This window comes from Trematomus bernacchii, unplaced genomic scaffold (genome assembly GCF_902827165.1).
Source record: "Trematomus bernacchii unplaced genomic scaffold, fTreBer1.1, whole genome shotgun sequence".
Taxonomy (NCBI): Eukaryota; Metazoa; Chordata; class Actinopteri; order Perciformes; family Nototheniidae; genus Trematomus; species Trematomus bernacchii.
The window spans coordinates 2,048,219-2,068,990 of record NW_022987869.1 but is presented as its reverse complement, the minus strand read 5'-3'; the positions used below and the strand labels follow the sequence as shown (position 1 = coordinate 2,068,990).

Here is a 20,772-nt window from a genome sequence, read left to right as displayed (position 1 = left end):
TATTTTTATTTGTGGGGGTCTAACATTGATTGTTAACATTGATTGATATGACTGCGATTAAATCAGCATATACTTCTGCCACCCCTCAAAATCTCCTGCCACCCTCTTGCCACCCCATGAATATTTTTCTAGATCCGCCCCTGCCACCACCCCAGCTTCAACCCCAGCTTCCACCTGTAGGCTTGGGGTATAGTTATCTAATCATCACTCAATGTTCTATGTAAATCTGTGGAGTGATGAGGCCCGAGCCTAGACGCCAAACTCAACTCTATGCTGCCTCTAATAAACATATCAAAGAGAAACAAGTGAGTTGTCTGACTGAAATAAAGTTTAGAAACACAAACAGGTTTTTCAGCATCATAATACAAAGTGACATCCCCAAATAACTGCACATCAACTGTTGATGGTCTAGTAAAATGGAGTTGAGCAGACTATAGCTTTATAATGGTCACTCACAACTGAACATTAATTTAAAAGATTATTGTTGATGACAAACTAACAACATCGGTGAGGGAGTCCTGATTCACAGTAGAACATTCGTAACGAGGCTTCGACGGGCGCACTATTCAAAATTGCCAAACCACTTAATTTCACATGTAATATTTACAATACATAAATAAATGACTCACCAGTGTTGTTTTAAAAAACGACCATGCGTCTGGTGTTGTGGTTCAGTGCAAACTTTGCGCTGTATGCTGGCAATGGGCATAGATGCATATCTGACAATGGTGGTATGACATTATGTGACTAATGATACGTTGAAGTGTTTCTCGGAAAAATCCAATATTTGTGTATTACGGATTGAGGAGTTGTTCCGACTAGAATTTTCATTAAAGGGCCCATGTCATGGCCATTTCCACTGATCATAATTACATTGTTGAGGTATACTAAAATAGATTTATACTGTGCAATTTTCCAAACTCACATTGGTTTCGCATACAGCATCTCTGTAAAGTATGTGTATTCAGCAGTATTCACTCTCTCCACTAAACGACTCGTTGGAGCTCTTGCCCCCCCCTCCCTGTGAGCCTAGTGTGCTCCGATTGGTCAGCTCGGCCACTCTGTTCTGATTAGTCAACCACCAGAGAGGCTCCGCCCATGTCTAACAGTACTTTTTTCGTCTCGCTCTCGGAACATCAGTCTTATAATGGCGTCGGTACAGCCGTATATTTTATACGCTAACTAACCGAACTGTACCTACAACTGTTGTTATAGAAGAGTGTGACGGCCCCAGGGCCTTTGTGCAGGTGTGTTGCAGGTCTTACGATGGGGTGGAGCTGAAGAGGCTAATCAGCGCGATCACGGACACCTGGCCGGAGCCGAGGTGCTATTAAGCCTAGCTGCCCGGAGTCACACGGCGGCCCCTGTCTCTCTCCAAAGCGGCTGCAGAAGGACGAACTCGGCGATCCTCTCCCCTCGACCACCTATCTCTGCATTTACCACAATAAATGTGCCATGGTTTTGTAAACTCGTGTATGTCTCCTTGTCTTTCCGTTGTGGCCTACGAGCCGGTCATAACAAAGAGTAAGTTATTTTTACCTGTAATAAACTACTACTGTTTGATGAGAAATCAAATCATGGTTTGCTATATATGAATGATATGTTATAGGAGCAAATAATTCAGGGAAGAAAGGATAGGCCTACTAGAGAAGAAGAAGAATAGGGAGGGATGAAACCCTCTTTAATGGTCACACATGCAGAGCACACAGCACACACAGTGAAATTTGGCCTCTGCTTTTAACCCATCCTAGTACAAGGAGTCTAGTACTAGGAGCAGTGGGCAGCTATTGTACAGCGCCCGGGGAGCAATGGGAGTGGGGGGGGAAAGGGGGTGTCCGGTGCCTTGCTCAAGGGCACCACGGCAGGGCAGGAGGTGAACTGGGACCTCTCCAAGTAGAAGTCCACACTCCATATTTAGGTCTGGTCGGGGACTTGAACCAGCGACCCTACGGCTCACAGTCCAAGCCCCTACTGACTGAGCCACTGCCGGACCTAAGTAATACTAAGTATTTCCATTAAACTTTATTTTTAGAAATGTACAAAATGAACATAAATAAACGGTATATCATCAATTCCTCCCCGTTGTCGGCATCTTGCCTATCGCAGCCGGGGCTTTTTAGGACGATGCATCAGTGTGGTAGTCCCGTCATGTATTGTCCGGCAGGATCTGGCTGGACGAAATCAAATGCAAATCACAAAATATTAGAGAAATGTAGTTGTTTTAGATTTGTTAGTAGTAGTTGTGGTAGGAGTGTGGATCTATCTAATCCATCTATCTAATGAACACAGTAAGCTTGCCAGCTAATATGCTAACCTAGCTTTCTAGTTTACTTTGGTAACTAACACGATATGAACGCTAGCTCGGAGGAACGGCAACTATAATGTAGTGTAATAAAACTACTATGAACAAAAGCTAGTGGTTCATATTAGGCTAGCAATAACGTGTTTATAATTGCAATCTTATACGGGTAGTCTGCTACGTTCGGTCATTCATTGTAACTGGCATGAATACATTGTTTTGCGCTAGCATGTATAGCTAGCCTCGTTAGCTATACATGCAGTATGTACATGTACTGTCACAATGTACGGTAAATCACCCGGAGTATACTGTATGAGTATTCCGTGTGTGAATGCAGAAATTCTCCTGCTATGAGATACATGTACTGTATGCAAGGCCATCTGCTGATATTAGAGTTGATATATGGAAACGCTAGCAACTTAGTTAGCACAGTTAGCACTGTGTCAATGGCTTAGCAGTCCGACAGTTTACACATTTAAACAGTCTTGTTTGATAAATACACAAATAACAATTCAAACTTACAGGTTGTGTACCCGAATCTTCCCCTGCTCCAAACGGTCCAAACAAACTAGGAATAGCATCGTCCTTCAGTTTCAAATGCTGTGCATATCCGGCCTCAAACTGGGCAATGTTTTGGAAGCTTTCGTCTGTGAAATGCCGCGCACACAGTAACGTTCTTCGAACCTCTGAAGGAACAGTGTTAAAAAGACATTTCAACCACTGACTTCGTCGTGGTTCTTCCGTCGGTAGGACAAACAGCTCAGATTTCTCCTCACATTTCAGGAAACAGGTCCTTGGCATTGGCATGACTGGATCGATTGTGAACTGAACCAGAGCTTCCAACAGTAAATGTTAGGCTGGTAGAGGGTGCGGCCAGCGCTGCTGGGTGTGGCCATAGCTCTTCGGGATTGGTCCATTGCGTTCCGGGTACCGCATGACATCATGCGGTACCCGGAACTAAATGGAAGACTCAAATGGGCAGTGACGTATCTCCAACGAGGCGTTTTGGGGCGGTATTTTCTGTGTTAGAGTTGTACTCGCTACAGGGTGTACTTTGAGGGTTTTGACTCTGCACACCATTTACATGCATAAAAACCTTCATAACACACAAGGGGACGGGTAATAACCGGAAAAGCATGACATGGGAGCTTTAAGTTTTGAGAGGTAGGCCAATGTGGAAACAAAATAGATGGTACTTTTTTTTCCCTTTTTTTATTTGATTTGTTCAGAGAGTTTAAAAAACACATTGATAGCTGTTGCATTAGCCTACAGTATGTAACTTTTTTACCGCTGTATATTCCAAATGACACCTGACGTGGCTGAACCGGGGCTACCCATATTTGTGACGGGGCTTTAGCCCCAGTTAGCCCCGGTGTAGCACCGTCCTTGTCTTGTGGATCCTGGAGGACTTTGAAAGCAGCGGACGCAACATGCTCTCTCAGCACAGGGAACTAAAGAAACCCACGGTTCTACTCCATTCAATAGTTACTCAGGAAGGTTGTTAAGTGTTAGCCATGATAAGAGCTGTTCAGATTCTCTAGATCAGGGGTGTCAAACTCAAATACACAGTGGGCCAAAATATAAAAATGGGTACTAGTCTAGGGCCGGGCTGGTTCAATGTTTATTGCAAAACGTATTGAAATGAACTTATTGCACATATTAAACCAAGAACTAACAAAGCTTAAATTATTGCCTATAAAAACAACATTAAACATTAAATAATCAGTTGCATTCATTTCTTATGGCTCTATCTGCAGCTTTTCCGGAGTCATTTCTTATCATTACATTTTTCCAAAGGCCAACAACAGCTTCATAAAAACAATTTCCCTAAAAAAACAAACATGCCCTGTTGTCGCAAGAAAATAAGTGCAAAAGGAAACATCCATTTAAACTCAGTTTGCTGCTCTGTGATGCTAGTTCAAGCCAGATACTTGGCATCTCATCTTGGGTGCAAGTTCATCAATGTTTGGGCTCAGGCTCTGAGCTGAGGAAATCCTCAGGATTGAGTCAAGGTGTGCGTGCAATATACCGGCGGGCCAGATCTAATAGTAATTAGGAATTATCCTGCGGGCCAAAATTAAATCCACCAAGGATTTGGCCCACCGCCTGATTTGGCCCCCGGGCCTTGAGTTTGACACATGTTCTCTAGATGATAGGAAAAAGTCCTTTAGCTTAGGATACTGGACCATCCTTTACAAAAAAGAAGGAGAAAATGCTGCCCCACAATACCTTGCGGCTGCAACATTTACCGTGACACAACATTCGGCCGTTCACGGAGACAACCGATCATGACCGATGTAGAAGTTGTTGATACTTCTTAGAACATGCATGTGTGTATGTACAAGGAATACACAATGCATAGGCAAGTGATGGCTTTATTCATAACCACAGCATGTACAGTGAACATGTACATTGCATGCCGACTACCAACTGAATGCCTAATACCCTATTACCTTAACACGTTACCGGGTGGCGCACTAGCTACAGCGGCCTGCAAAGGACAAACTTTAATCATATGAGAATGATCTACAACCGAGAAATGCGTTTTATGGAAGTAACAATGCTTATTAAGCATTTTACAACTTATGCCGTTACTTACCAAAGTGCTTATATGTTTTGAACTTTCAACACTATATCGAATCAAACCTTTTTTAAGTCAGTATATCATTATGTTTACTAAGTTGTGTGGGGTTTCGCAAACTTTATTAAAAAAAATTGAACGGTGAAGCAACCAGTAAGTTTCACTTTCATTTTTGTATTTTGATTCTAACCTTGTTAATGAAGAATATATTGTTCACGGTTGTCCACGTTCATAAAGCCCGCGTAAAACAACACCATAAGAGCACGGGGCAAAGTAAAGATGTGCTTATTGTAGTCCACTGCAAGGAAAATGGTAGTTTCCCCACAGCGACTGTGCGTCACAGTCGCTGGGGCCTCATAATTAAATGTGATAGTATAAGTGCAGTCTGATACTCTAAGACCGCATTTGTTTAAGTCCTGATGGATTCTCCTCTCATCATTCCTTAAACCCATGGAGTTTTCAACAAGTGTAATTAATAGTGATTCGGAAAAGATGATAGGAGCTGATTGTTTTGACAACTCGACTGCAACCCTGATCTTCATAGTGCACCCAATCTTCTCACTCTGCTTTTCATTGGAATATGCATCAAAGGAAATGGATCAGTTAAAAAATGTGTGTTTAACAAACCGGGATTAGGGTGGTGGGAGAGTTTGATCAGACTACAGGGTATTTACCTTGTCTTTTAGGAGTCCTCGGGGTCCGATGACTCGATCAAAGATGTGTTGTCCCACGTGAGCATCAACTGCCGACAGGGGGTCGTCCAGCAGGTAAACATCTGACTTCCTGTAGACAGCCCGAGCCAGACTCACTCTCTGCTTCTGACCTCCAGACAAATTCAGACCCTGCAGCCAGTAAACATAATCAATACATAACCAATACACAGCCAAAAAAACACAACCAATACACATCCAGTACACGACAAATTCACAACTGGTGGGACTCGATATTATGGCAAATGAGACATTCTGATTGAAATTCTGATTTCACATGATTCATTGTGAAAAGTCAAAATCCACTTAACCTTGAAGTGCTCATCACACCGCCTGAGGACACCAATGTGGCCATTGCTCACTGTAACTGTCACCTTTGACGTCACCATGGCACACATAGGTGTGAACAATTATTTGAATACAGCAGCAGTCCTTTGTTCTCTCCTCTTAAATCTTCCCTTCCCCCCCTTACCTTTGGCTTAGCTTTGTGTTTTTCATTTGATTTCATTTTGATTTGTGTTTTTCATTTGATTATTTTCATGATTTATTTTAAATAAATACTTTGGAAAGAAAGAAAGAAGACATACTTTATGAATCCCTTACAGGGAAATGTCTTTCCCCACTCTGTTATGTTTGCACACGTAACACACACAGGGGAGGATATACATGCACAAACACAGAGGATATACATGCACACACACAACCACATGCAAATAGGAGAAGTGGCAGAGCAGAGAGGCTGCAAGGTACCCGGCGGCAAGGGAGCAGTTTTGAGGTTAGGTGCCTTGATCAAGGGGACCACGGCAGTGGCCTTAGAGGTGACCTGGCATCTCTCCAGCTACCAGCTCACTCCACATTTTTTTGTAATGGTCCGATTGGGACACAACCAATACACAATATGCAATGAAACAGTCAGCAAGAAACAATGTTGGCACCTTCTCCCCAATCTCGGTGCTGTCTCCGGCAGGTAAGATGTCCAGGTCTGGCAACAGAGCGCAGGCCTCCAGCACACGATGGTACCAACTCTCCTTTCTTTCTCCACCAAACAAAATGTTGTCCTTCAGGGAGGCGTTCTGGATCCAGGCCTGCTGGGGAACGTAGGCCACCGAACCCTGCACAGACAAAATAACCTTTATTAATTGAACTGCAACAGGCCACCTTAAAGTGGACCTATCATGCTATATTTAAATGATATATTGTAGGGCCATACCTATATAAGGTATATTTATACGTTTCTGTTTTCAAAATACCAAACAGATCATGCATTTTAGCCATGCCTCATTTCGCTCTATGTGCTGTTTGCTGTCTACGGGTCTGATTCTGCTGACCACGCCCCCCTGCAGGAGAGGGGAGCCGTGCTCTGATCAAGTCAAGAGGGGGAGAAAAAAAGATCTCTGTCCTCCGTGTTTTATTTATATATACAGTCTATGGTTTTATTATATTATTATAGGCCTATAGAGTCGTTATTCATTTGTTTTAAAGCTCAATAAATAACAAAGAAGACCTTTGACCGGCACTTTTCTAATTTTGTCCGGAAGATTTCAACTTTAACGGACATCTTGACCGGCGAAAGAAACTGAAACTCTGCCGCACGGTCCGCTCGTTCCTTGGAAGAGGCGGAGAGGTGGGTGTTTGTCATCTGCTGGTGGACTAACCGGAGAGAATTACAGTGCTTGCCTCGACGGGGAGGGATTGCATTGAATTAAAGCAGCGGGAGCAAACGCTTGCCTCGGGGAGGGAGAAAAAAAGCCACAGCGGAGAATAAACAGAAGGGTAACCATGGTAACTATGGGCGGGAAGTCTTCTTCGCTGCTTTTGTGGCAGACTACAGCGCCACTTACAGGCCTGGCATATGTACTACAGCGTCTCCAGCGCTTTCGAGCGGCAATGGCTGGCCGTGGCCCAACCCCACATTCCCCTGATAGGTGGAGAGTTGGCCCAATAGCCGTAGCGCCACTTCTGTGACGACATAGAAGTGTTCAAATCTGGATCAGTCTGTATCAGATCCGTTGCAGCCCCTTTTTTAGAGATTTGGGTATGGAGGAAAATAGAGAGGGTTGTGTTTTCTGATACTTGGTGAGTTCCCTGGAACACCGGGGACACATATTCATGTATAAAAGACGTACAAAAGTGCATTTTGCATGATAGGTCCCCTTTAAGGAAAAGGAAAAAGTTTGTTGTCACCTTGACGAAGACAAAAATAATCAGTGTTTGTTGTTACCTTGATGACAATAAAAACATTTTGTTTGTTGTCAGCTTGACAAAGACAAAATAATAAAAGTTTCTTTTTTGTCACCTTGACGGAAACAAAGCCACTCTTCTTCTCCATTTCTCCCAACATGGCTGACAGCAGAGAGGACTTCCCTGAGGCAACATGGCCAACCACGGCCACGAGGGAGCCCGTCTTCACCTTCATGTTGATCCTCTGCAGACACGGCAGACCAGCATTGGTCCAGGAAAACGACCCGCCTTCTATTATCACACCGTATCCACCTAAACATAGAACACGGTTTTATATGATTTAACACAAAATTCTAGATACAGACTCAGAAACCTAGAATTTCCCCTTCCTTGTTAGTGGGGCCCTGGGAGATCCATGCTCAGATCTTGCTGGGTGGTGAACATGGAGATCGCTTGTAGCACATTTCTCCTTTTCTTCCAGTGTTTGTGCTTAGTTGGGCTAGCAGCTTGCCTCGACTTTCAGCTAGGCAACAGTTTGCTTCTGCTTCCAGTGTTTGTGCAAATATTGGATTACAGTTTCAATCCTGAAAACACTGAGAGGTGTGGGTAATGTCTTACCTGTGCTGTAAGGAAGTTTCTCCACATTGTCATGATTCAGTTCTTCTTGGCACAGAAAGTGTCCCAGACGTCTGAGCGAGACAACAGCCTGATCACATAATCAAATAGATCATATTAAATCAGGGTATGTTAAGTTTTTACTTTTGTAGAGTTTTGTGATTCGCTGAGACTCACCTGCATCGCAGTGCTCATTGCAAAGGGAAGCTGACTCAGAGGAGTTTTCAGGATGTTAATGAGGGCTACAGAAACAAAGATTTTCTGAGCATCCAAAATGTTTCGCTCATCGATTAAAACGTAGACTGCAAACACTAATAAGGCGATCTGATCAGAGAAGACGAATAATACAAATACAAGTTTATTACATCAAATATGATTAGGTTTATAAGACGATTAGAAAATGTGATTTGGAAGGAGCCAGGGTAGAGACTCGCCAGGAAAGAGGAGGAGTTGAAAGAAGCTAGAGACACAGAGTAAAGGATCTGAGATTTCTCGAGGGCCTGGAGCTCTCCGTCTCTCAGGACGCCAACACGTCGCAGGAATGCTTTCTCCCAGGCGTAAAACTTCAGGATCTTCATACCACTCAGTATCTCGTTCATCAGTCTTATCCGACCGTCCATGAACTTCATCTGAACCTCCTGAGAAACAGCAGAATGTCGAGAAACATGTTTAGCTTTAACCACATAAGTCTCTGATGCAAAACAATGAAAGGTTTCACACCTGCAGTCTGCTTCTCATTTTAGCAATGAACCCATTCAAAGGAAAGACCAGAATAACGACAATAATACCCGCGAGAGCAGACAGACCGAGAAGCTGTCAATCAAAGAAAAAATAATCTGTTAATCAATAAATAAAGCACAGAGAAACTGTCAATCAAACAATGTGTTATGATGTCAGGTTACGTTTTTACCTGCCACAGGAAGTAAAAGCAGAGTGTGATCTCGATTGGAGTGATCCAGATGCTGTTGAAATAAACTACAAAGTCCATAAGCTTCTGAGTGTCAGCTGAAACCAGATTAATGATTTCTCCCATAGTGCACTGCTGCCGCGCCGGGCTGCTGATCAGCAGACACTGAGGATTCAAACAGGGAAAACTTTTTAGACGTCAAGTCTGTGTGTGTGTGTGTGTCTGTGTGTCTGTGTGTGTGTGTGTGTGTCTGTGTGTCTGTGTGTCTGTCTGTCTGTCTGTCTGTCTGTCCCACCGTCCGTTACCTTCCTGTAGACCAGCCCCATGACAGCGGTCTTCAGTCTCATGCCCAAAGTGAAGCAGTGGAACATGTAGTGATGATTCAGCAGAGACTGCAGACAGGACAGCAGGAAGAGCAGCGCGGCATACAGGAAGCCTTTCCACATGGCAGTGTCTCTGTCCCGCATGAAGCCCAGCAGCAGACTGAAAACAAACAATAAACAACAGCACACAAAAAGCGTAAACAATAACATACGACTACAATCAATACAATCTGCCAGTGAATCTGTCAAATACACACCAACACACAACCAATTACTACGAAATAACAACATAATAAACAACATCTATAATATAAACAACAACAAACTTAAATTAAAACTGCACGCAGTGATGAACGGGGCCTGGCCTCCTGCGCCAGTCCCCGTGTGTGCTAGTCGGTGTGTGCGCCAGTCGCCGTGGCGCTCTATGTCCCGCCCAAAGCAGGCGGCACTATAACTTAAGCATTAACAACGATGCCCGGATGGCCTCAGGCCTGGACTCTCATCAAGCATGTTAAGTATGGAGCGGATTAGACAATGTTTAGTTGATATGTAAATCATCAACAATTTTACATTCTCTGTAAGCTTTCGACCGTTTGACCTATCGACTATTCCTTTGCAACATTGCATCATATTGGATATGCATTTAACCCATCCGGAATTTTTCTGAACAACTCTCTAGGAGGAGTACATAAAAGTTTGCTAAAGCACAGGGGAAAAAAGAAAAAATGGCTGACTTCTTGAGGGGCGGGGCTAATGAAAGCCAATGAGAAATGTGTCTGCAATGATATGAGCAATGTGCGTGCAAAATGTAGTGCATATCGGGGAAACTATATGTGACTACCACACATTAGGGTGCGCTACTGAGCTATTTTTACAAAAATGTCAAACATTCGCAAGGGTTGTGACGTGTGTACGCAACACACTCTCACTCCCTGAACGTCCAGGAGCGACGCTTGGTCAGGGCCCTTTGGCGTGCAGTTGTGATGCGCCGAGTCTCCTTCAGCTTCATAAACGGACGCAAAGAGCTTTCAACTGATTGCAATGTATTCCCATCGGTGGCGGTATTTGACGCTCAGGGAAGCACCGCATCGGTCCATGTCGGTGGCAGTTAAAAGGCATTGTGAGCGTCCATTCCCATTGGATAACGCAGGATTTTACACCCGGAAGTAAGTATTCTCGCTTTTACAGCGATATCTTTTCATTTTTTTCATTTAATCGTTTATTTGAAGAGGGACAATGCACATTGATGAACATTTAAAATAAATAATGAAAACATGCCGGATTTTAGCTTTGAGCTCATTTCGATCCGTAGTCCCTCACATACGACATTTATATACATAGCAAAAATAAATACATGATATGCAGAAAGAGCATGAGCAGCATACAAGCATTAACCACATGGCAGTACAATGTAGCAGCTATGACATGTAAAGTGCAAGAGAGGATAAAAGAGCTACATAAAGTGCAAGAGGAGATGCCCCTGTATTAAAGTGCATTTAGCGGTGATTGCACGTTTGTTTGTTTCTCAACCATTCTTTTAGTTGACCTTTAAAACTGTTCAAAGTGGGACAATCCTGTATGTCAGTTGGGAGGCTATTCCACAAAGAGCTGCCCTGAATTGATAGAACATTTTGACCGAAAGTGGTCCGTCTGTGGTGGACTTCACAGTCTCCTCTGGTTTCTGACCTAGTGCAGCGTCCAGTGTGTTTTTTGTGGATGAATTCCCCTAAGGGGGGGGGGGGGGCAGTCCATGTAAACATTTATAAAAAAAACACATACTTTTAAAAGACTTAGAATTGTCAAAACTCAAGAAATTGTGTTTATCAAGGATGGTACAGTGGTGGTATGAATTAGGCTTTCTGTCAAACACCTTGATAGCTCTCTTGTACAGCTCTAGGTTTGTGGCACAAGCAAACGACCAGTTTGTCAAACAGTATTCAATGTGGGATAGAATCATACAGTGGAGGTATGACTTTGCAGCATTGACAGTTAAAGTGGACCTATCATGCTATATTTGAATAATATAGTGTAGGACCATACCTATATAAGGCATATTTATACTTTTTTTTCTTCAAAATACCAAACAGATCATGCATTTTAGCCATGCCTCATTTTGCTCAATTTGACATTTTTTTGCTCTGTTTTTGCAAGGGCAGATTCTGTGAGAACAGCACCATCTACAGGCCTGGCATATGTACTACAGCGTCTCCGGCGCTTTCGAACGGCAATGGCCGTGGCTGTCTCCTCCTGATTGGTGGAGTTGGCCCAATAGCCGTAGCGCCACTGTCCTGACGTCAGGACAGTGTTCAAATCTGGATCAGTTTTTATCAGATCCGTTGCAGCCCCTTTTTTAGAGATCACCGGGGACACATATTCATGTATAAAAGACGTACAAAAGTGCATTTTGCATGATAGGTCTCCTTTAAGAAAGGTCTAATTTGTTTAACATTTTGCAAGTTGAATTTAATGGTATTGGATACTTTCTTAAAGGGCCCATGTCATGGCCATTTCCACTGATCATAATTCCATTGTTGAGGTCTACTAGAATAGATTTATATTGTGCAATTTTCCGAACTCACATTGGTTTCTCATACAGCATCTCTGTAAACTACGTGTATTCACTGAATTTCACTCTCTGCCTTTAACGGCTCGTTGTAGCTCCAATAGCTCCAGCCCCCATCCTCCCTGTGAGCACAGTGTGCTCTGATTGGTCGGGACGTTGTGAATCGCGCTGAGCTCCGTGGAGGTGTTGTTTCCTTGTTAGCGATACACAGCCAAACTCATCCTGAGCACACACAAAGTCACAGCCGAAGTAAAAACAATAAGTGTGGCTTGATATTGAGTAAGAAAAAGGTTGATAAACGCTGTGAGAATGGGTCTGCAGAGAGAATTTCGCCGCGATCCCAACTGTCTGTTATCAGCCTGCAGCCAGGGAGGAGAAATCAGCTGAGCTGCCTGCTCCCTGCACACAGATGTGTGTGTGAGTAACGGCTCCGCGGACGTAACGTAACGGCTCCACGGATTGGTCCATTTCGTTCCGGGTACCGCATGACATCATGGCGTACCCGGAACTAAATGGAAGACTCAAATGGGCAGTGACGTATCTCCAACGAGGCGTTTTGGGGAGATATTTTCTGTGTTAGAGTTTTACTCGCTACAGGGTGTACTTTGAGGGTTTTGACTCTGCACACCGTTTACATGCATAAAAACCTTCATAACACACAACGGGACGGGTAATAACCGGAAAAGCATGACATGGGAGCTTTAAGTACTTTGTCAGGCTTAATATTGATCAGATACCCCCAAAGCTTTTTGCTTACATGTATTCAAAAGAAGACCTTAACCTAAAGTATTATTTAATGTTTTAATAAAGCCTAATTAGTTTGTCTGTTTTGCACATCATCCTATTAATATCTTTGTACATCCGGCACTAAATTGTTTTATTGTAGAGATCACTTACAGTATCTTCTTGATATTTTCTATTCTATATTTTGATCATTGACCTTCTACTTTCCTCCTATTTTGTATGTACTCAGTACTCTTAATATTTAAATGTATTCATCAAATATAACACATTCAACAAAACATGCAGCAGACCTTAGGCAAGGCAAGGCAAGTTTATTTATATAGCACCTTTCAACACAAGGCAATTCAAAGTGCTATACAAAAATGAAAGACATTAAAGGCCCCATGTCATGGCCATTTCTACTGATCATAATTCCATTGTTGAGGTATACTAAAATAGACCTCGGGGGGGAGGTCTCCCATCTCCTGCTGGCACATCTTCGCCCTCGCCTTGCGACAAGTGATGCAGACCTCGACAATCCGCTTGGCCACCCACCGGCCCTGCACCACCCACGCCTTTGATCTCATCCTCAGAAGAGTACCAGCGAGTCCTTCATGATTTATTTCATGAGCCTCTCGGGCTAGCAGAGTCCCTAACCACGCTCTGTAGGGGACTAATGCCACCCCCGACACTCTTCCGTCCAGGGTCTGGACTCTTCCGCGGCACAGCAGAAGCCCCGATACTTCATCCGTACTGACCACAAGCCTGTCCAGCGTTGTCCCGGGGAAGACCTCACCTTCCTGGGCTGCCAAGAATAAATCCTGGAGTGCAGTCTTTAACTCTCCCACTGTCAGCACAGGTTTGCCTTTTCTCTTGTCCAGGACTCTTGCCTCCCACTTTGCTTGACCCACCGCTCGGCCTCTTCTAGTCAGCCATTTCTCTGCTGCTAGCCGGACCCATGCGACCACTCCACATAGCCAAGCCAGACTGCTGAACCTCTCTGGTTTCACCAGGTTCACAACAGCAATGCTCCGAAACTTTCCTTCCGGTCTTCTCTCTGTCAAGACTGAAGCTTCTTCCCTTTCGGAGGTTTCTGGGGATCCGCCAACCTTAACTAGGGACTCCTCAGCCTCTGTGTCCTTTCCACTGGTATCGTCAGGGATAGGGGTTTTGTTTGACTGGGCTCTAGTGAGTATTGCCGACACTCTCTCTGGCACCAGTTGCCACCTCCGCGACCGACTTCATGGGCCATTCTTCTAGCGGCCTCACCAGGAACTCTGGTCCCCTCTGCCACTCTGAGTCCTCTCCCAGGTCTTCAGGAGTTGCTCCTCTTGTTACGATGTCAGCGATGTTAAGTGGCCCTGGGATCCACCACCAGTCAGTTACTGGTCCGGCCTTCTGGATCTCGCCGACCCTGTTTGCGAAGAAAGTCTGATACCCGTAGCTCTCTCGCTGGATGGCTCCCAGGACCGTTTGACTGTCAACAAAGTGGAACCAGCGCTCCAACTCCAACCGTCCGTGCTTCTACAAATACCCTTTTAAACGAGCTGCAAAGACCGCACCGCACATCTCAGCTTTGACTATGTCTCCCTTTTGGTCGAGAGGTGTTAGCTTGGCCTTTGACTCCACCAACCTGACCTCGACCCCTTGCTTTGACTCCCATCTCAGGTACATCACGGCACCGTATGCGTCATCACTCCCGTCTGAAAACGTGACCCCCCACGGTTTGCCTTTCCACCCAGATGGCGTGAGACTCCTGTGGAATTTGACCTTACTCAGCCTCACATACTCCTCAAACAGCTTGATAGCATCTTCTCGGAGGTTCCCTGAGAGTGGGCTGTCCCAAGTCTCCTTTGTCAATCATCCTCTCTCTGCCTCTTGGAAGGCCCTTCTGACAAGGATAGTCCTCTTCTGCTTTGCAGGCGTAACCAGGCCAATTGGATCATAGAGTCCACTAACTTGACTAAGTAGCTCCCTTCTAGTCAAAGGGTCAGGCGTTTCTGGTCTTACCTCCTCCTCACGAAGATTCAGTCCCACTCTCATCTTTTTCTTCTTTCTTGAGAAGTTGATCGAGGTCATCATGTAAAGTTGATCTTGGTCCACATGATATCCAATCCCCAGAGCCTTGTTGTCCTCGTCGCTTAACTGGTTCGGGAGTACCAGTGTCTTGACCCCTGGCTCTGCTACTGCTCCAGCTTGGACCTGACCTGACCCATGGTTTGAGGGAGAAGCCTCCGGCGCTCAGGATCTCTTCTACCCCCTCTGTGATTTCCTCCAGTCTCTTTGGGTCATTGTGGGACGTTAAGATATCGTCCACATAACTGTCTTCCTCCAGGACCCTGCGTTCTTCCACCATGTGCGCGAACCTGGGCAGCTGAGCAGTCTCCCTCATCGCCAACTGTGCGATGCACCAAGCGGGTTGGTCGCCAATATTTACCCTGGTGATGGCGTACTCACCGATGTCCTCTTCTGGGGTGTCTCTCCAGAGGAACCTGTGCAGGTGGACTTGGCGCTCTTTTAGCCAGACTGAGTTGTACACCTTCCGGATGTCTCCTAAAACTGCATGCTCTCCCGCCCTGAATCGGAGTAAGACCGATCTGATAGGGTTCAGCACATCTGGCCCCTTAAGCAGAAGGTCGTTCATGCTGACCCTCCAGAACTGTTGACTGCTGTTCCAGACCAGTCTCACTGGTGTCGTCGCTGAGTGGGGGTTCGGCGCGACCATGTGGCTCACGTACCACACTGGTCCTCTCCAGCCGTCTATCATCTCCGTGGTGAGTTTTACTGCCGCGCCTCTCTCCACCATCTCGTGAATCTGACCGTTGTAGGCGGACTGCCAATCAGTTTCCTTCCTGAGCTGCTTCTCTGTTTTCAGGAAGGTGGCCTCCACTCCTCTTCTGTTGTTTGGAAGTGAGGCTGGGTCCTCGGTCCATGGGTAAGATGCGTCCCAGTGCGGAATAAGGCAGTGTTCATCTTTGGCCATGTAGGACAGGCCCTCTTTAATCACTTCCAGCTCCCTTTCTTCTGCCAGGGTCATTTCCTTTCCTCCTGGCTGGCATGTCCCGCAGCGACACCCACCACACCTGGGTTCACAGGCTGCACCGATGCTGTCCCACTTCCACCACTCAAGAACTTCTCTCCTTGTTGCAGTTGTATTCCTGGTCTCCGCCTTTACTTCCTGAGTCAGACTCTTGGTCTCTTCTTCCCTCAGGATCTCAGGACTCTCGACTACTTCTCTGTACTCCACTGCAGCTGTCCTCATCGAGCGAGCGAAGTGCGTCTCGGACTGGTGCATAGCCACTTTTACATCCTCGAACAGACTGGGATGTTCTCCGCCCACGGTTTTACCCAGTGGGCCCTCCCATAAGACGAGGTCTCCAACTATCCTCAGTCTTTGTGGAGCGAGTCTCCCCTCTATGTGACTGATGAGAAGCTCAACATGGTCTGGTCTCTTCAGTTCCTCCGTTGCAACCTCCGGAAAGAACCTCTTTAGCTGTTCAGGTCTGACGCTCCGATGCACTTTAGCGATCTCCTCCAGGCCATAACAAAGCTCGTGAGCCCTCACAGTACCTTTAGGGGTCTTGACTCTTACTCGCAGGAGGTACCTCTTCGTCTTGACTGTCACGGTCATTCCTCCAACTCCATGCACGATCAGAGTGACTTCTTCTCTGCTCAGACCGAGCCTGTCAGCCGCTACATGAGTGATGTAGTTGGTGTCTGATGCGAGGTCAATTAGAGCTCCGATCTTCTGCCCTGCGTTGGCAGTGACTTCCAACAGCATCATGATGACAGGGTGCTCGGTCAGTCTATTATCCTCCAGAAGTCCACCTTCATCCTTCCTAGTGCTCCTTGTCACTGAAGTCTTGTTGCTGTTACTGAAAGCTTTCTTGATCCCCGCCGCCGCCTCTGGGGAACATTTGGATAAGGCTAGCTTTTGTTCTTCTGTTAGCTCCCTTACCCTCTCGCTGCCTTTTCCAAGTTTCCCCTTTGGTAGCTGTTCACATTTTGGATAGAGGAGGTAGTGGTGGTCCGAGGAGGTCCCCTCTTGGCAGTCTTCCCTGTTGCAGAGGAACCTGTCTGTGCACTCTTCTACCACATCGTGACATCCAAGACAAACGCGGCATGCTCCTACCTTCTTCACAGCAGCCTTTCTCTCAGCCAAGCCAAACCCCTTGAACTTCTTGCAGAAGAATAACTTGTTATTGTGTTTCTCAACTCCACACATGACGCACTCACCTTCTGGAGTGTCTCTTCTAGCGGATTTTGTGTAGGCATACTTCCTCTCGAACCTGTTTTGCGGCTTTTCCATTTTCTCAGATGTCTCTGTTATTTTCAGTTGTTCCAAGCTCTCTAGAATTTCTTCTTGCTCCTTCAGGAACTTCAGAAGCGCATCGAAATGGTTGACTGGGGTGACACCGTTTCCGGGCTTAGCCTTGAAGATGACCCACTCTCGCTTCACCTGGTCGGGCAGCTTGCTTTCTATAGACCTAATCATCAGCCAAAGCCTTTTCCACAGCTTGGATGAGGTCTATCACCTTCCTCGGCTGGTCTCCTTTCACAGCTGGTATCTTTTAACTATTATTAAGCTGCTTTTCGTAACTCTAATAGCTCACTAGGTCCATTTGTGTCGCTTCTGCCTCCTCATAGACCTTTTCAGCTTCCCCGATGGCAAACATCACTTTCTTTTCTCCATGCCTAGACCAAAGGTTTGCTTTAATCACTTCACTGACCTCTTCAAGCCTTTGGCTGGTCTCTCCATCCGTCTTTTCCACGTCTGCCCTCAGCTCTTCTGATACTTGGTCGTCGTCGCTATCAGCGTTCAGAATGAATTGCATCAGGTATTCACTGTTGGCCTCTGTGACCTTCCTGGCGGCCTTGAGGACTTCTCCATATTCTTTCATCAACTCCTCCTCTAACATAGTGTTCACCATCTTTGTTACTGAGTTCGCCTTACGACCTAGAGCCACCTTCGCCCTCGTCCCCAGGTCTTTCAGATGCTTCACTGTTTCCTCCCCCTTAATCATCTCTCTGAACTTAAGGTTGAGTTTAGCTCAATCTGTCTTATCCTGGCTAGCTAGCTGGATAGCTAGCTGATTAGCTTTGTTTTCTAGCCAACAGCTTGGTGCCTTTGGCTTAGCTATCTTCTCCTTTACTCACTGGTTAGCTTCGTTTGCTAACCAATAGCTTGGTGTCTTTGACTTTGATAGTTAGCTTGGGTTTGTATGCTAGCACCCTTCAGTCTGCTAGCTAGCTAGTTCTTGTCTTCTTGCTAGTTAGCTTTATTTGCTGGCAACCTTCAGTCTGCTGGCTAGCTACTGCTTCGTCTTTGCTATGCTAACGCTAGCTTCTTTGGCTAGATAGCGCCGAAAATTGCCTTGTTACTCACGTGATCCGACCACAGGGCTCGCTTGTCACCCGGTCGTCGGCTCGACTCGCGGGCCGAAGTCCCTCGGTTCTTCGTTAGCTCCGCTAGCTTTGCTAGACTCTGGCCTTCACTTCCCGCCGACTGCTGCGACCATGGGCTATCCTTGTCGTCCGGTCGTCAGCTCGACTTGCGGAACGGCGTTCCTCGGTCCTTGCTAGCTTTGCTAGCCTCGGGCCTTCACTTCCCGCCGATCGTTGCGACCACGGGCTATCCTGCTCGTCCGGTCGTCACTGTAGTCTACCTTCCTAGCTGTCTCTTGCAATCGGTTGAAACCTTTATCCCTCCCGATGCGGTTAGTTAACAACTGTGCTGTCTATCTCCCGACAGTATGGGTGAAATCAAGATGAACGGAAACAACTCCTAGTTTTGATAATTTAATCAAAATCCAAATAGGTTGTTAACCTTAGAAGAAAAAGGACAACAACAATACAACAACTAGAGAATGCAATTCCTGAAGAAATTGCTAGTGGGAATGCTTTATGCTGAAAAGCTGACGCTGAATTTCTATGCTGAAATGTAATGTGTAAGAAGAAAGTGAAGAATTTAGATTGAAATTATACATGAACACTGGGGGCTTGAATGTGTGATGAGAGAAGAAAAGAAAGTAAAAAGGCTTGGAAAAGCAGCAGAATATTTGAACTGCAAACTTTTGAACTAACTTGTTGGCGAATGATCTGTCGCCATGCCAACGGCATTCGATAACATCCCATAATACGCTTAGATGCGTTGATGGCTGCATCGTTACCAAACCTGTGAAGTTTTGGGCCGTTTGGAGCATTTTCACTGAAGTTATGAGAAAACCGTGTTTCATGGCGAGCCTTGTGTTGCCATGGCAACGACATTTGAAGAAAACTCTCACGTAGATGTCGTCACAGCTGGACTGTTAGCACACATGTGAAGTTTGAGCACTTTTTGAACATTTTCATAGGAGTTAATGTATAGCGACATCGTCTTTTATGGCGAGGGATGCGTTTCCATGGAAACGGCATATGATGACACCCCATAATTGACGTAGAGCTGTTGAGGGCAGGACCATTAACCATTATCTGAAGTCTGCTGCTCTGAGCATGTCAGTTGGAGTTATGACATCATCGTGTTCCATGACACAGGTGTTTATATTTGAGCTAACGAGGTGTCCAGAGATCAAAGGTTTCCATTGTTCTGAATGAGAGATAAACCTCTTACATGTGAACGTTTTGTTGAAGAACCGTAACAGATATCGGTTCAAAGCGTGAAGCATCTCAAGGACCTTGAGTATCTGAAGTGTGCTTTTTGTGTACTTTCGGGTCAATAATGTGGCTTTTTTGGCAGATTAACTAAAGGTGTGCGGCTGCTGCTGTGAGGAAATATCAGCCTGAAATTACAATGGGCTTTAATGGAGACATGTTGAAAGTTTTTGTCACTTCATGCCCTCAAGACGCATTTTGTTTAATTATTTTTTGCTTAATTATTTGTCATTTTTCAAGCTACGAGATGTTTTCCTACATTTGTCATGAAAAATTATGTCTCAAAAACGTAGGGTTTGGGAATTATGGCAGTTTAAAAAAAAATATGAAGGCAAATTTCAAGATTTCCTACACTCTAGCTGTGACATCACGCACTCTAGTTAATGTTAAAATCTGAAGAAGGCCTCTGTACCAAGATCTGAACAATGTTTAATATCTCTAAAAGTAAGAATCAGATTTAAAAGTTGTGACAATATAATAATCACACTTACTAGTGGCCTCTCCTGATTCTTCAATCTCAATGACGTTCATTTATTTATCCCCTCTATTTATAACATATCAATAAGCCCTGCGAATCTCCACCCAGATTTAAAGTCACACTCACATAAACTGAACCCCATTAATTGAACCCTCATACAACCAGCACAAAACATGAGTTTACAGCACAATTACTATTAACTTTATTATGAAATTAAAACAGAACGGTAAAAGAATAGTTTCCGGTCTATTCTGAGGCCCAATCTCTGTAGATAAATAAAGAACTACGACAGTTGTGTAATATTTAATGCAGCCGAACCATTTATTACAATGCATTTATGTGATGACTTTCAAAGAGTAAAGCAAGCACTAGCTGAATAAAGTATGATTTTATCTTTTACGAAACGTTTTTTTTCATATGTAATACAGTCGGAGGTCAACCAATCACAGAGCTTGAGGACTAATCACGGGGTTTGTCGAGCAAAGCGCATGGTGTAGTCTCAAACGATAGCTGAGGATTATGGGTAGTGTAGTGTCTTCGGCCATCCTAAACTCCGATACAACTATTTGTTTCTCAGAGTCGAAGGGGATAAAACACAAAACCATTGTACACAATTTAAAATGTTGTGTAATTAACAAGGATAATCTGGTGTTTTTGAGTTGATGAGTAGTGCAGATATCACTGTAAAATCAATCGACAGTAAGGAGAATACTTATTTCCGGGTGTAAAATTCTCCGTTAA

The 20,772-nt window shown here is 44.9% G+C and overlaps 1 protein-coding gene across 1 annotated transcript in view; it reads right to left on the bottom strand.

The window, feature by feature from the left end:
* LOC117469215 (multidrug resistance-associated protein 1-like) overlaps positions 1-20,772 on the bottom strand; it is an 89,592-nt gene that overhangs the window by 55,567 nt on the left and 13,253 nt on the right. Inside the window, exons 9-17 of the mRNA XM_034113596.1 lie at positions 9,599-9,776; positions 9,297-9,458; positions 9,107-9,199; positions 8,821-9,024; positions 8,564-8,710; positions 8,390-8,477; positions 7,887-8,083; positions 6,526-6,702; positions 5,555-5,722 (exon numbers count right to left, since the gene is read on the bottom strand). Coding sequence (XP_033969487.1) covers positions 5,555-5,722; positions 6,526-6,702; positions 7,887-8,083; positions 8,390-8,477; positions 8,564-8,710; positions 8,821-9,024; positions 9,107-9,199; positions 9,297-9,458; positions 9,599-9,776 — 1,414 coding nt within the window. The remainder of the gene's footprint in view (positions 1-5,554; positions 5,723-6,525; positions 6,703-7,886; positions 8,084-8,389; positions 8,478-8,563; positions 8,711-8,820; positions 9,025-9,106; positions 9,200-9,296; positions 9,459-9,598; positions 9,777-20,772) is intronic.